This window comes from Ascaphus truei, chromosome 9 (assembly GCF_040206685.1).
Source record: "Ascaphus truei isolate aAscTru1 chromosome 9, aAscTru1.hap1, whole genome shotgun sequence".
In the NCBI taxonomy this organism is placed as follows: domain Eukaryota; kingdom Metazoa; phylum Chordata; class Amphibia; order Anura; family Ascaphidae; genus Ascaphus; species Ascaphus truei.
In genome coordinates, this window is record NC_134491.1 from 48,648,108 (window position 1) to 48,661,208 (window position 13,101).

At 54.1% G+C, this 13,101-nt stretch overlaps 1 protein-coding gene across 3 annotated transcripts in view; it reads right to left on the bottom strand.

Moving 5' to 3' along the window:
* Positions 1-414: 414 nt before the first annotated feature.
* The window catches only part of LRRC74A (leucine rich repeat containing 74A), a 30,262-nt gene continuing 17,575 nt past the window's right edge, over positions 415-13,101 (bottom strand). For all 3 annotated transcript variants that reach the window (XM_075614695.1, XM_075614694.1, XM_075614693.1), the window contains 6 exons: positions 12,653-12,847; positions 12,225-12,320; positions 11,529-11,672; positions 8,867-8,971; positions 6,547-6,632; positions 415-3,224 (listed from right to left, as the gene is read on the bottom strand). In XM_075614695.1, coding sequence (XP_075470810.1) covers positions 2,789-3,224; positions 6,547-6,632; positions 8,867-8,971; positions 11,529-11,672; positions 12,225-12,320; positions 12,653-12,847 — 1,062 coding nt within the window. In that variant the 3' untranslated portion in view covers positions 415-2,788. The remainder of the gene's footprint in view (positions 3,225-6,546; positions 6,633-8,866; positions 8,972-11,528; positions 11,673-12,224; positions 12,321-12,652; positions 12,848-13,101) is intronic.

Below are 13,101 nucleotides of genomic sequence, written 5' to 3' on the forward strand. Positions count from 1 at the left end.
TATGGAAATGACTGGGAATAAGGGACGGGTTACATGGAAATGACTGGGAATAAGGGGCGGGATACATGGAAATGACTGGGAATAAGGGGCGGGTTACATGGAAATGACTGGGAATAAGGGACGGGTTACATGGAAATGACTGGGAATAAGGGACGGGTTACATGGAAATGACTGGGAATAAGGGGCGGGATACATGGAAATGACTGGGAATAAGGGGCGGGTTACATGGAAATGACTGGGAATAAGGGCCGGGTTACATGGAAATGACTGGGAATAAGGGATGGGTTACATGGAAATGACTGGGAATAAGGGGCGGGTAACATGGACATGACTGGGAATAAGGGGCGGGTTACATGGACATGACTGGGAATAAGGGGCGGGTTACATGGAAATGACTGGGAATAAGGGACGGGTTACATGGAAATGACTGGGAATAAGGGACGGGTTACATGGAAATGACTGGGAATAAGGGACGGGTTGCATGGAAATGACTGGGAATAAGGGGCGGTTTCATGGACATGACTGCGAATAAGGGACGGGTTACATGGAAATGACTGGGAATAAGGGACGGGTTACATGGACATGACTGGGAATAAGGGACGGGTTACATGGAAATGACTGGGAATAAGGGGCGGGTTACATGGAAATGACTGGGAATAAGGGGCGGGTTACATGGAAATGACTGGGAATAAGGGACGGGTTACATGGAAATGAATGGGTTACATTGCATTTAGATTAAAGACACAAAAGCACACTAGCGCCCCATATCATTACTGCAGAGTACTACGGTCGCCGCATCCGCAAGATGCAAATACAATGTCGGGGAATTATACTTAGTTTCCCGCGGTCATGGGAACAGTAAGTCTTGCTACATCTGTACATTATAATAAATAACAACCTTGTAACAGGACAGAACCCAGGTCTAAAAGGGCTTCAATAGAAAGACTGTATTGGTCTGAGGAATCCAGCAGGGAGCTGGTTAATTGCAGCTATAAACAATTAACCAGTCTCCACCAGGCTCATTAGACAGGTAGGAAAGCCTCCTGCTTTCACTGCTGGGGATCTCTTGAGCATAGAAGGACTGTGCTGCCTTCAAGACACCCTGAAACTACATCCAGGGCGCAGCAGACCCTAGAACCCGCCAGAGAGTGGCCCCGCAACGTACACAACCCAGAGACTGACAGAGCCTCCTGCTTACAGGAACCTCTTTGGACTTTAGGTCATAGGTTGGCAAGAGGCCTATCCTCCCAGCCCTGCAGAGAGGGACTGGGAGAGGGAGTTAGCCCTGACACAGGGATAGGATGTTTGTTTGTGTGCGGCCTTACACTGTACTGCTGAAAGCTACGGGCTGAATAAAAGCCCTGGTTTATTTTCCCCAAATATGTCTCCCTGGTTATACCTCTGCACGTGTCTTACATATATATTGTTAATTTGTTCAATTATTCCTAAACGCCACTGCTAATTTAGAGGGGGTAAGCATGTCTCCCCGACAAAGTAGCTGAGCGCTCCGAAACACGTAGGGAGGCTTGTAATTCGTACTATTGATAGTGACGTCTTTGGTTGTGACATGACGGGGCGTGGTATCTCTGTTCAGTGGTTGTGACATGACAGGGCGTGGTACCTCTGCCAGACCTGTGGTTGTGACATGACGGGACGTGGTACCTCTGCCAGACCTGTGGTTGTGACATGACAGAACGTGGTACCTCTGATCTGTGGTTGTGACATGACGGGGCGTGGTATCTCGGTCAGATATGTGGTTGTGACATGATGGGGTGTGGTATCTCTGATCTGTGGTTGTGACATGATGGGGCGTGGTATCTCAGTCAGATATGTGGTTGTGACATGATGGGGTGTGGTATCTCTGATCTGTGGTTGACATGATGGGGCGTGGTATCTCTGATCTGTGGTTGTGACATGACGGGGCGTGGTATCTCGGTCAGATATGTGGTTGTGACATGATGGGGCGTGGTATCTCTGATCTGTGGTTGTGACATGATGGGGTGTGGTATCTCTGATCTGTGGTTGTGACATGACGGGGCGTGGTATCTCGGTCAGATATGTGGTTGTGACATGATGGGGTGTGGTATCTCTGATCTGTGGTTGACATGATGGGGCGTGGTATGTCTGCCAGATCTGACCTCCTCCTTCTCCCTCACTGGTCACTTTGTGACATGGAAGGAAGGCGCATTACGGCCGGCTGCCCTATTTACGCTCCAATGTTATTATCCTGCATCAGTCGCATGGAGAGCAGCGCTCAATGATATTTAGGGCAGACCGATACGTTCAGAGAGCTCGGTGCAGGACGTATCAGACCGGCTGCAGCGCACTGAGCTTACCTAGGAGACACTTCTCACTTCTCCTGGATCTGCACGGACCTGCCCCCTCCCTCCGGTCTCTGCAAGAAGCAGAACAAAGGCGAAGGGCGGAAATGTTTGTGCGGCTCCACACATTAGGCCGCGATTAGAGTGGCCGCGCGGGAGACACAGAGCGCGTGACATCACGTAGGCGCCAAACATGCACTACTAGCTGGAGGCGTGGCCGTGACATCACGGGAGCGGTTCGTCTTCATTGGCTGAACCGCTCACGTGACGTGGCCGTCGTGCGAAAAAAACAAACATTAAATTGTATTTTCAAAAATCGGTGGCGACGCGGCCACTGTAATCGCGGCCACTGTAATCGCGGCCACTGTAATCGCGGCCACTGTAATCGCGGCCACTGTAAACGCGGCCTTACACTGGGCTGTATCAAATTGTGCACCTCACCCACCTTTCGTGGCTGCTGCCCGGTCCTACATGTCTTGATGCAGGTTCTGGAGAGCGGAGGTCTGGTCACAGGGGGAGGGGCTTCCCACATCGGGGGTGAGCGGCTCAGAGAGGCACTGGGACCCGAGGCTCCCCTGGGAGCTGTAATAGCGCTCGGCCTCAGGTTTCTGAGAAGCCTTGGCCTCCTCCAGGGACCCGCTCCGGCTGTGGGGGGATCTGGGATTAGCTTTGGATCCTCCCTCCTGGTACCAGGAGCTGAGGGGGTCAGCAAAGTGGGTGGGGCTGGCGCTGGCCCTTGGGACCCCTCTGGATGCGGGGGGCGGAGTCAGGGCTCTCACAGCGGTGTGGAAGGAGCGCAGCGCTCTTTCACTTCGCTGCCTTTCTTGACGCTCCCGTCTCTCTCTCCGACGCTGCTCCACGCGCTTCTCTCTCATCATCTGCTTCCGAGAGTCCACCAGGTCCCTGGGGGGCAGGAGGGGTCAGTGGTGGTCAGCATCTGTAGGGTCAGAAGCTCCTCCCCAACAAAACCCTTTATGTTCTGCAACTCTGGGGAGCATCTCCCCTATCTACACAAATGTATTGGGCCCTATGTACTAAGCTACACCAAAGGATACATAATTAGTTACATAGTTACAGTTACATAGTTACAGTTACTTGGTTACAGTTACATAGTTACAGTTACATAGTTACAGTTACATAGTAGATGAGGTTGAAAAAATACATACTGTATGTCCTTCAAGTTCTAACATCTAAATTTAGACGACAGATACTTTATCCTATATCCGTACTTACAGTATATTGATCCAGAGGAAGGCAAACAAAAAACCCCAGTGACACATTATCCAATGATATCTCATAAAGGGGGGAAATACATTTCCAAATAATGGCAATCAGATTATTCCCTGGATCAACATACTTCCCATGTTTACTTATTTGGTATATCCCTGTATACCTTTCCTATCTAAAAAGATGTCCAACCTTTTTTTTAACAAATCTGTTGTATCTGCCATCACATTCTCCATGGGTAATGAATCCCACAGTGTAACTGCCCTTACTGTAAAGAACCCTTTCATGTGTTGCTGGTGAAATCCCCTTTCCTCCAACCTTAAGGGATGGCCCGAGTCCTGAGTACTGCCCGTGGGATGAATAGTTCTTTTAAAAACTCCTTGTACTTTCCCCGAATATATTTGTATATAGTTATCATGTCCCCTCTTAGACGCCGCTTTTCTAATGTAAACAAATCTAATTGCGCATCTCCTCACTGGTCAGATTCCTTCCAGCATTCTTAGTAATGATGGCACATTGTCTCGGTGGTGAGGCATGTTATATACATAGTTACAGCGTTATAGTGCAACACCCAAACTTTTTGAATGATCAAACTACAAATGACCTTATAGTGTATGGCTAAATAAAATGGCGGCGTGTTGGATAGTATGGGAACTTCCCCTACAGAAGCCCGCATAAAACCCTCTGATTTCCGTGATGGGGCGAGGCGGCTGAGATACAGAAGTAGCCAGGGTTAATGTTTGCGCTGCCGAGGGAACCCGCGGAATCCTGACTGCGGCATCTCCGGGAAATCAATCCCACTCGGAAGAACTGACCCCCCGCCGGCGGCCGCGGCTTTTACCGTCTCCGGAGCTGCAGCTTTCTGCTTTTCTACCCGCGGCTCCGGGGACAGTAAAGCGGGCTACTGTGACCTCCCCCCCTCCCCGGGAACACGGTGCGAGACGCCCTCTTTATCACGGAGGAGCGAGGTGTTGTGTGCGCTGTTCATCCTTTAAAGTTGTGTGACTGGCAGTAAAATAAGCGCTGAGCTCACCCTGTGACCTCAGGACAAATGGAACATTCCATGAGCAGTCTTGGCAGGAAAGGGTGGGACACTTGTATTGTCTCTGTGACAATAGCCTGAGCCAATCAAAGAGCTCCATCTGTGAAAGTTCTGTGCATGGGACAACCCTTAAAGTGTGAGAACTTTACCGAATGGAGCCTCCGGACTGGGCAAATCTCAATAATGTTTGATCAGGGGCTCATCTCTGCTCTCTGATTGGTGGGTGTGATATGGGTGGGGATTTCCACCAATCAGCTATACAGCTTCCATAATGCACTGTGGTTGCAGGAAGTGAACCAAGTAATGTCCAAGCCTTTTCAGGACCCCCCCCCCCCCTTCCTCGAGTGAGGTGTAAAACAGCAACTGCCCTCAGCAACGGAACCTTAAAATAACCTGCTCTTTATTCCCTATTCCCACATCCCTGCAGGCCTCGGCTCCCTGCTTCATCTGCTCTGTCTTGCTCTCTCCAGCTCCTCATCACACAGAGAACTAGGTAAGTGAGAGAAGAGAGAGAATTAGAACTGGACAGGTCCCTGACTCCTGGCCACATATACTGCTCTGAGATTAGCACGTATGGAACAGCAGGACTGTCCTTCGCACCCCAGTGTGAATCTGAGTCACAAACAGAAGGGACCTCAAATGCAAACCGGCCGCACTTTACTGTATGTATCAGCGCAGGAGAGGAGCGGGCAGTACTGTATTTATCAGCGTAGGAGAGGAGCGGGCAGTACTGTATTTATCAGCGTAGGAGAGGAGCGGGCAGTACTGTATGTATCAGCGCAGGAGAGGAGCGGGCAGTACTGTATTTATCAGCGTAGGAGAGGAACGGGCAGTACTGTATGTATCAGCGCAGGAGAGGAGCGGGCAGTACTGTATTTATCAGCGTAGGAGAGGAGAGGGCAGTACTGTATGTATCAGCGCAGGAGAGGAGCGGGCAGTACTGTATGTATCAGCGTAGGAGAGGAGCGGGCAGTACTGTATATCAGCGTAGGAGAGGAGCGGGCAGTACTGTATTTATCAGCGCAGGAGAGGAGCGGGCAGTACTGTTTGTATCAGCACAGGAGAGGAGCGGGCAGTACTGTATATATCAGTGCAGGAGAGGAGCGGGCAGTACTATATGTATCAGCGTAGGAGAGGAGCGGGCAGTACTGTATGTATCAGCATAGGAGAGGAGCGGGCAGTACTGTATGTATCAGCATAGGAGAGGAGCGGGCAGTACTGTATGTATCAGCGCAGGAGAGGAGCGGGCAGTACTGTATTTATCAGCGCAGGAGAGGAGCGGGCAGTACTGTATGTATCAGCACAGGAGAGGAGCGGGCAGTACTGTATGTATCAGCGCAGGAGAGGAGCGGGCAGTACTGTATTTATCAGCGCAGGAGAGGAGCGGGCAGTACTGTATATCAGCGCAGGAGAGGAGAGGGCAGTACTGTATTTATCAGTGCAGGAGATGAGCGGGCAGTACTGTATGTATCAGCACAGGAGAGGAGCGGGCAGCACTGTATGTATCAGCGCAGGAGAGGAGCGGGCAGTACTGTATGTATCACCGCAGGAGAGGAGCGGGCAGCACTGTATGTATCAGCGCAGGAGAAGAGCGGGCAGTACTGTATTTATCGGCGCAGGAGAGGAGCGGGCAGTACTGTATGTATCAGCGCAGGAGAGGAGCGGGCAGTACTGTATGTATCAGCGCAGGAGAGGAGCGGGCAGTACTGTATGTATCAGCGTAGGAGAGGAGTAGGCAGTACGGTATTTATCAGCGCAGGAGAAGAGCGGGCAGTACTGTATGTATCAGCGCAGGAGAGGAGCGGGCAGTACTGTATGTATCAGCGCAGGAGAGGAGCGGGCAGTACTGTATGTATCAGCGCTGGAGAGGAGCGGGCAGTACTGTATTTATCAGCGCAGAGAGAAGTGCACAGGACATCCCCATCTTCCTCCCCCCCCCCCCCCGTGCTTTCTTACCTGTAATCCACACTGCCTGTCTGCTCCTTGTCCAGTCTTTGCACCAGCGCATCCATCTGTGCCCCATCCAGAGGGAGGCCAGCATGCTGCGGACATAAGAAAGTGCGTGAGAGATAAAGGGTGGGGGGGGGGGGGGGGCGATGAGAGAGAGATATACCCTGGAATTGTAGTAATAATACTCTCTAGTTGCTGTTGGTGGAATGTCTGATAAGGTTTTACAGCAGGGTCTGTGCGCGACCTTCTGCAGGGTCTGTGTGCGACCTTCTGCAGGGTCTGTGTGCGACCTTCTGCAGGGTTTGTGTGCGACCTTCTGCAGGGTCTGTGTGCGACCTCCTGCAGGGTCTGTGTGCGACCTTCTGCAGGGTCTGTGTGCGACCTTCTGCAGGGTCTGTGTGCGACCTTCTGCAGGGTCTGTGTGCGACCTTCTGCAGGGTGTGTGTGCGACCTCCTGCAGGGTCTGTGTGCGACCTTCTGCAGTGTCTGTGTGCGACCTCCTGCTGGGTTTGTGTGCGACCTCCTGCTGGGTTTGTGTGCGACCTTCTGCAGGGTCTGTGTGCGACCTTCTGCAGGGTCTGTGTGCGACCTTCTGCAGGGTCTGTGTGCGACGTGCTGCAGGGTCTGAGTGCGACGTCCTGCAGGGTCTGAGTGCGACGTCCTGCAGGGTCGGTGTGCGACGTCCTGCAGGTTCGGTGTGCGACGTTCTGCAGGGTCTGTGTGCGGCCTTCTGCAGGGTCTGTGTGCGGCCTTCTGCAGGGTCTGTGTGCGGCCTTCTGCAGGGTCTGTGTGCGACCTTCTGCAGGGTCTGTGTGCGACGTGCTGCAGGGTCTGAGTGCGACGTCCTGCAGGGTCTGAGTGCGACGTCCTGCAGGGTCGGTGTGCGACGTCCTGCAGGGTCGGTGTGCGACCTTCTGCAGGGTCTGTGTGCGGCCTTCTGCAGGGTCTGTGTGCGACCTTCTGCAGGGTCTGTGTGCGACCTTCTGCAGGGTCTGTGTGCGACCTTCTGCAGGGTCTGTGTGCGACCTTCTGCAGGGTCTGTGTGCGACCTTCTGCAGGGTCTGTGTGCGACCTTCTGCAGGGTCTGTGTGCGACCTTCTGCAGGGTCTGTGTGCGACCTTCTGCAGGGTCTGAGTGCGACGTCCTGCAGGGTCTGTGTGCGACCTTCTGCAGTGTCTGTGTGCGACCTCCTGCTGGGTCTGTGTGCGACCTTCTGCAGGGTCTGTGTGCGACCTCCTGCAGGGTCTGTGTGCGACCTTCTGCAGGGTCTGTGTGCGACCTTCTGCAGGGTCTGTGTGCGACCTTCTGCAGGGTCTGTGTGCGACCTTCTGCAGGGTCTGTGTGCGACCTCCTGCAGGGTCTGTGTGCGGCCTTCTGCAGGGTCTGTGTGCGGCCTTCTGCAGGGTCTGTGTGCGACCTTCTGCAGGGTCTGTGTGCGACGTGCTGCAGGGTCTGAGTGCGACGTCCTGCAGGGTCTGAGTGCGACGTCCTGCAGGGTCGGTGTGCGACGTCCTGCAGGGTCGGTGTGCGACCTTCTGCAGGGTCTGTGTGCGGCCTTCTGCAGGGTCTGTGTGCGACCTTCTGCAGGGTCTGTGTGCGACCTTCTGCAGGGTCTGTGTGCGACCTTCTGCAGGGTCTGTGTGCGACCTTCTGCAGGGTCTGTGTGCGACCTTCTGCAGGGTCTGTGTGCGACCTTCTGCAGGGTCTGTGTGCGACCTTCTGCAGGGTCTGTGTGCGACCTTCTGCAGGGTCTGTGTGCGACCTTCTGCAGGGTGTGTGTGCGACCTCCTGCAGGGTCTGTGTGCGACCTTCTGCAGTGTCTGTGTGCGACCTCCTGCTGGGTTTGTGTGCGACCTCCTGCTGGGTTTGTGTGCGACCTTCTGCAGGGTCTGTGTGCGACCTTCTGCAGGGTCTGTGTGCGACCTTCTGCAGGGTCTGTGTGCGACCTTCTGCAGGCTCTTCGGTGCTTTCAGGCTCTTATTAAATAATTAGAAGAAAGCAGTGTTTTATTTTCCCATCGCGGCTCAGCAGTTATATGTTCTTGGGAGTCAATGAGTTCCGAGCTCCACATGTGCCTGACCTAATATCATATAATACATCTTGGGATCTGGGCTGACGGGTCCTTGTGGTTAATATCAGGGGGTCTGGGGCAGCTCTCTTTCCTCACTGCAGAAGGTTACACACTCACAGGGGGAGAATCACAAAGGAATCTGCGCATTATCCCGAATAGCTGCAAATCTCTGTTCACTTCTGTCCCTCTTGTGAATCTGGGGTCCCGGACACACTGCCTGACCCTCGTGTGTCTCCCCTCATCCCCAACACTCACCGAGACGTGTCTGCGGAAGTCACTCACGGGGATCCTCATACTTCCGTCCTTGTCCATGTTCTTGAAGAAGTCCAGCAGCCGCAGTTTGTGGTCGTCCAGATAATTCTGGAGGATACAGCGTTCAGACGGAGGGGGGCCAAGAAGCGCAGAGCAGCGTGATAGAGGCGCAGAGCAGTGGGATAGAAGTGCAGAGCAGGGGATAGAAGCGCAGAGCAGGGGATAGAAGCGCAGAGCAGGGGACAGAAGCGCAGAGCAGGGGACAGAAGCGCAGAGCAGAGGGATAGAAGCGCAGAGCAGAGGGATAGAAGAGCAGAGGGATAGAAGCGCAGAACAGCTGGATAGACGCGCAGAGCAGGGGAGAGAAGTGCAGAGCAGTGGGATAGAAGCTCAGAGCAGAGGGATAGAAGCTCAGAGCAGAGGGATAGAGGCGCAGAGCAGGGGATAGAAGCGCAGAGCAGAGGGATAGAGGAGCAGAGGGATAGAGGCGCAGAGCAGTGGCATAGAGGCGCAGAGCAGGGGATAGAAGTACAGAGCAGAGGGATAGAGGCACAGAGCAGGGGAGAGAAGCGCAGAGCAGTGGGATAGAGGCGCAGAGCAGTGGGATAGAGGCGCAGAGCAGGGGAGAGAAGCGCAGAGCAGTGGGATAGAGGCGCAGAGCAGTGGGATAGAGGCGCAGAGCAGGGGAGAGAAGCGCAGAGCAGTGGGATAGAGGCGCAGAGCAGTGGGATAGAGGTGCAGAGCAGTGGGATAGAAGCGCAGAGCAGGGGAGAGAAGCGCAGAGCAGTGGGATAGAAGTGCAGAGCAGTGGGATAGAAGCGCAGAGCAGTGGGATAGAAGCGCAGTGGGATAGAAGCGCAGAGCAGTGGGATAGAAGCGCAGAGCAGTGGGATAGAGGTGCAGAGCAGTGGGATAGAAGCACAGAGCAGGGGATAGAAGCGCAGAGCAGTGGGATAGAAGCGCAGAGCAGTGGGATAGAAGCACAGAGCAGTGGGATAGAAGCGCAGAGCAGTGGGATAGAAGCGCAGAGCAGTGGGATAGAGGTGCAGAGCAGTGGGATAGAAGCACAGAGCAGGGGAGAGAAGCGCAGAGCAGGGGATAGAAGCGCAGAGCAGAGGGATAGAGGCGCAGAGCAGGGGAGAGAAGCGCAGAGCAGGGGATAGAAGCGCAGAGCAGAGGGATAGAAGCGCAGAGCAGAGGGATAGAAGCGCAGAGCAGGGGATAGAAGCGCAGAGCAGGGGATAGAAGCGCAGAGCAGGGGATAGAAGCGCAGAGCAGAGGGATAGAGGCGCAGAGCAGGGGAGAGAAGCGCAGAGCAGAGGGATAGAGGCGCAGAGCAGAGGGATAGAGGCGCAGAGCAGGGGAGAGAAGCGCAGAGCAGAGGGATAGAAGCGCAGAGCAGAGGGATAGAAGCGCAGAGCAGAGGGATAGAAGCGCAGAGCAGGGGATAGAAGCGCAGAGCAGTGGGATAGAAGCGCAGAGCAGAGGGATAGAAGCGCAGAGCAGAGGGATAGAAGCGAAGAGCAGGGGATAGAAGCGCAGAGCAGGGGAGAGAAGCGCAGAGCAGAGGGATAGAGGCGCAGAGCAGAGGGAGAGAAGTGCAGAGCAGAGGGATAGAAGCGCAGAGCAGAGGGAGAGAAGTGCAGAGCAGAGGGATAGAAGCACAGAGCAGGGGATAGAAGCGCAGAGCAGGGGAGAGAAGTGCAGAGCAGAGGGATAGAAGCGCAGAGCAGGGGACAGAAGCGCAGAGCAGGGGATAGAAGCGCAGAGCAGTGGGATAGAAGCACAGAGCAGTGGGATAGAAGCGCAGAGCAGGGGATAGAAGCGCAGAGCAGGGGATAGAAGCACAGAGCAGTGGGATAGAAGCGCAGAGCAGTGGGATAGAAGCGCAGAGCAGAGGGATAGAAGCGCAGAGCAGAGGAATAGAAGCGCAGAGCAGTGGGATAGAAGCGCAGAGCAGGGGAGAGAAGCGCAGAGCAGGGGATAGAAGCGCAGAGCAGTGGGATAGAAGCGCAGAGCAGAGGGATAGAAGCGCAGAGCAGGGGATAGAGGCGCAGAGCAGAGGGATAGAAGCGCAGAGCAGAGGGATAGAAGTGCAGAGCAGGGGATAGAGGCGCAGAGCAGAGGATAGAAGCGCAGAGCAGAGGGATAGAAGCGCAGAGCAGAGGGATAGAAGCGCAGAGCAGAGGGATAGAAGCGCAGAGCAGAGGGATAGAAGCGCAGAGCAGAGGGATAGAAGCGCAGAGCAGTGGGAGAGAAGCGTAGAGCAGAGGGATAGAAGCGCAGAGCAGTGGGATAGAAGCGCAGAGCAGTGGGAGAGAAGCGCAGAGCAGAGGGATAGAAGCGCAGAGCAGAGGGATAGAAGCGCAGAGTAGAGGGATAGAAGCCAGAGCAGTGGGATAGAAACGCAGAGCAGGGGAGAGAAGCGCAGAGCAGTGGGAGAGAAGCGCAGAGCAGAGGGATAGAAGCGCAGAGCAGTGGGAGAGAAGCGCAGAGCAGAGGGATAGAAGCGCAGAGCAGAGGGATAGAAGCGCAGAGCAGTGGGATAGAAGCGCAGAGCAGGGGAGAGAAGCGCAGAGCAGTGGGATAGAAGCGCAGAGCAGTGGGATAGAAGCGCAGAGTAATACACTGTGCGGATGGGAATAGTGTAAGATTTTGGGGTCACCTGGATGACTCTCATGGGGTCGGGGCGACACGCAGGTTTCTTGACAATGAAACCGCGCTCACCAGCGTAGGAGACACGCAGCGCAGGGCGAGCGAGAGAGGCGGCCTCCAGCAGACTGAGGAACCGCTGATTCACCAACACGTTCTGAGAGTGGAGGGACAGGACAATGAGGTCACAGCACGGGACTAAGTCACTGCAAAGTAACAGCTTATATACGCTCCCTATAACTCCTCCTATTACCCCATAAATCCTCTCCCTATATATCCCATTATTCCATATAACTCCTCCTATTACCCAATATAACCCCATACCTAACTCCTCCTATTGCCCCATATAGCTGCTACCTATAACGCCTCCTATTACTCCATATACCCCCTCTCTATAACTCCTCCTATTGCCCCATATAGCTGCTACCTATAACTCCTATTGCTCTATATAACCGCTCCGAATAACTCCTATTGCCCCATATACCCCCTCCCGATAACTCCTCCTATTGCCCCATATAGCTGCTACCTATAACGCCTCCTTTTACTCCATATACCCACTCCCTATAACTCCACCTATTGCCCCGTAAAACCGCTCCCTATAACGCCTCCTATTACTCCGTATACCCCCTCCCTATAACACCTCCTAACTTTAGCGGTCTGTTTTCTCTTATACTGAGAGATAGCTCCGATGCCTATTCTCTGTTCTTACAGAAATGTCCAGCTCCTCCAGCTTGCACTCCGGCCTCTTGCTGATGGTGGTGAGTAGGACAATGGCGCCCTCTACAGTCAGGGGATTCATGGAGAGCTGGGATGACGGAGAGTGAGGTTACTGCAGACTGCACCCCACTGTGCAGCGAGGGGTTAACAACGCGTCTTGTGCGTGGGATCAGTGTGTGAGACACCCTCTTATCACAGCATATCAATAACCTACAGTTATTATTATTTAGCAGGGACTGGAGAATCGATTGGGTTTGATATCAAAATGGCAGCTGATGAACTGGGAACCAATGGAACATTCAGGAGCTGGACTGACAATGCAGCCAATCAGGGAGTAATACAAGATGGCGCCGTCACATGGCAGCATAGAGCTTTGTCATTGGCTGTTTAAACTGTCTTGGCCCCTCCGCCCCACAATACCTTTAGCCCGCGCAGGGTCTCGTTGGCGTCCAGGCCCTTGCTGAGCAGACGTGCCCCCTCGTTGCTGATGCGGTTGCAGCTGATGTCCAGGTGGAGCAGGGAGCTGTTGGCTCTCAGGGCCTCTCCCAGCGCCAGCGCCCCTTCGTTCCCAAAGCCGTTGTGTGACAGGTTCAGCACCTTCAGCATCCCGTTCACCTGCGCCGGGGGCGGGGCAAAGCAACACTCAGGAGAAACACCTCCAAACATTCATGTATCCGATACAGGCTGCGCACGTATAACAGGCTGCGCACGTATAACAGGCTGCGCACGTATAACAGGCTGCGCACGTATAACAGGCTGCGCACGTATAACAGGCTGCGCACGTATAACAGGCTGCGCACGTATAACAGGCTGCGCACGTATAACAGGCTGCGCACGTATAACAGGATGCGCACGTATAACAGGCTGCG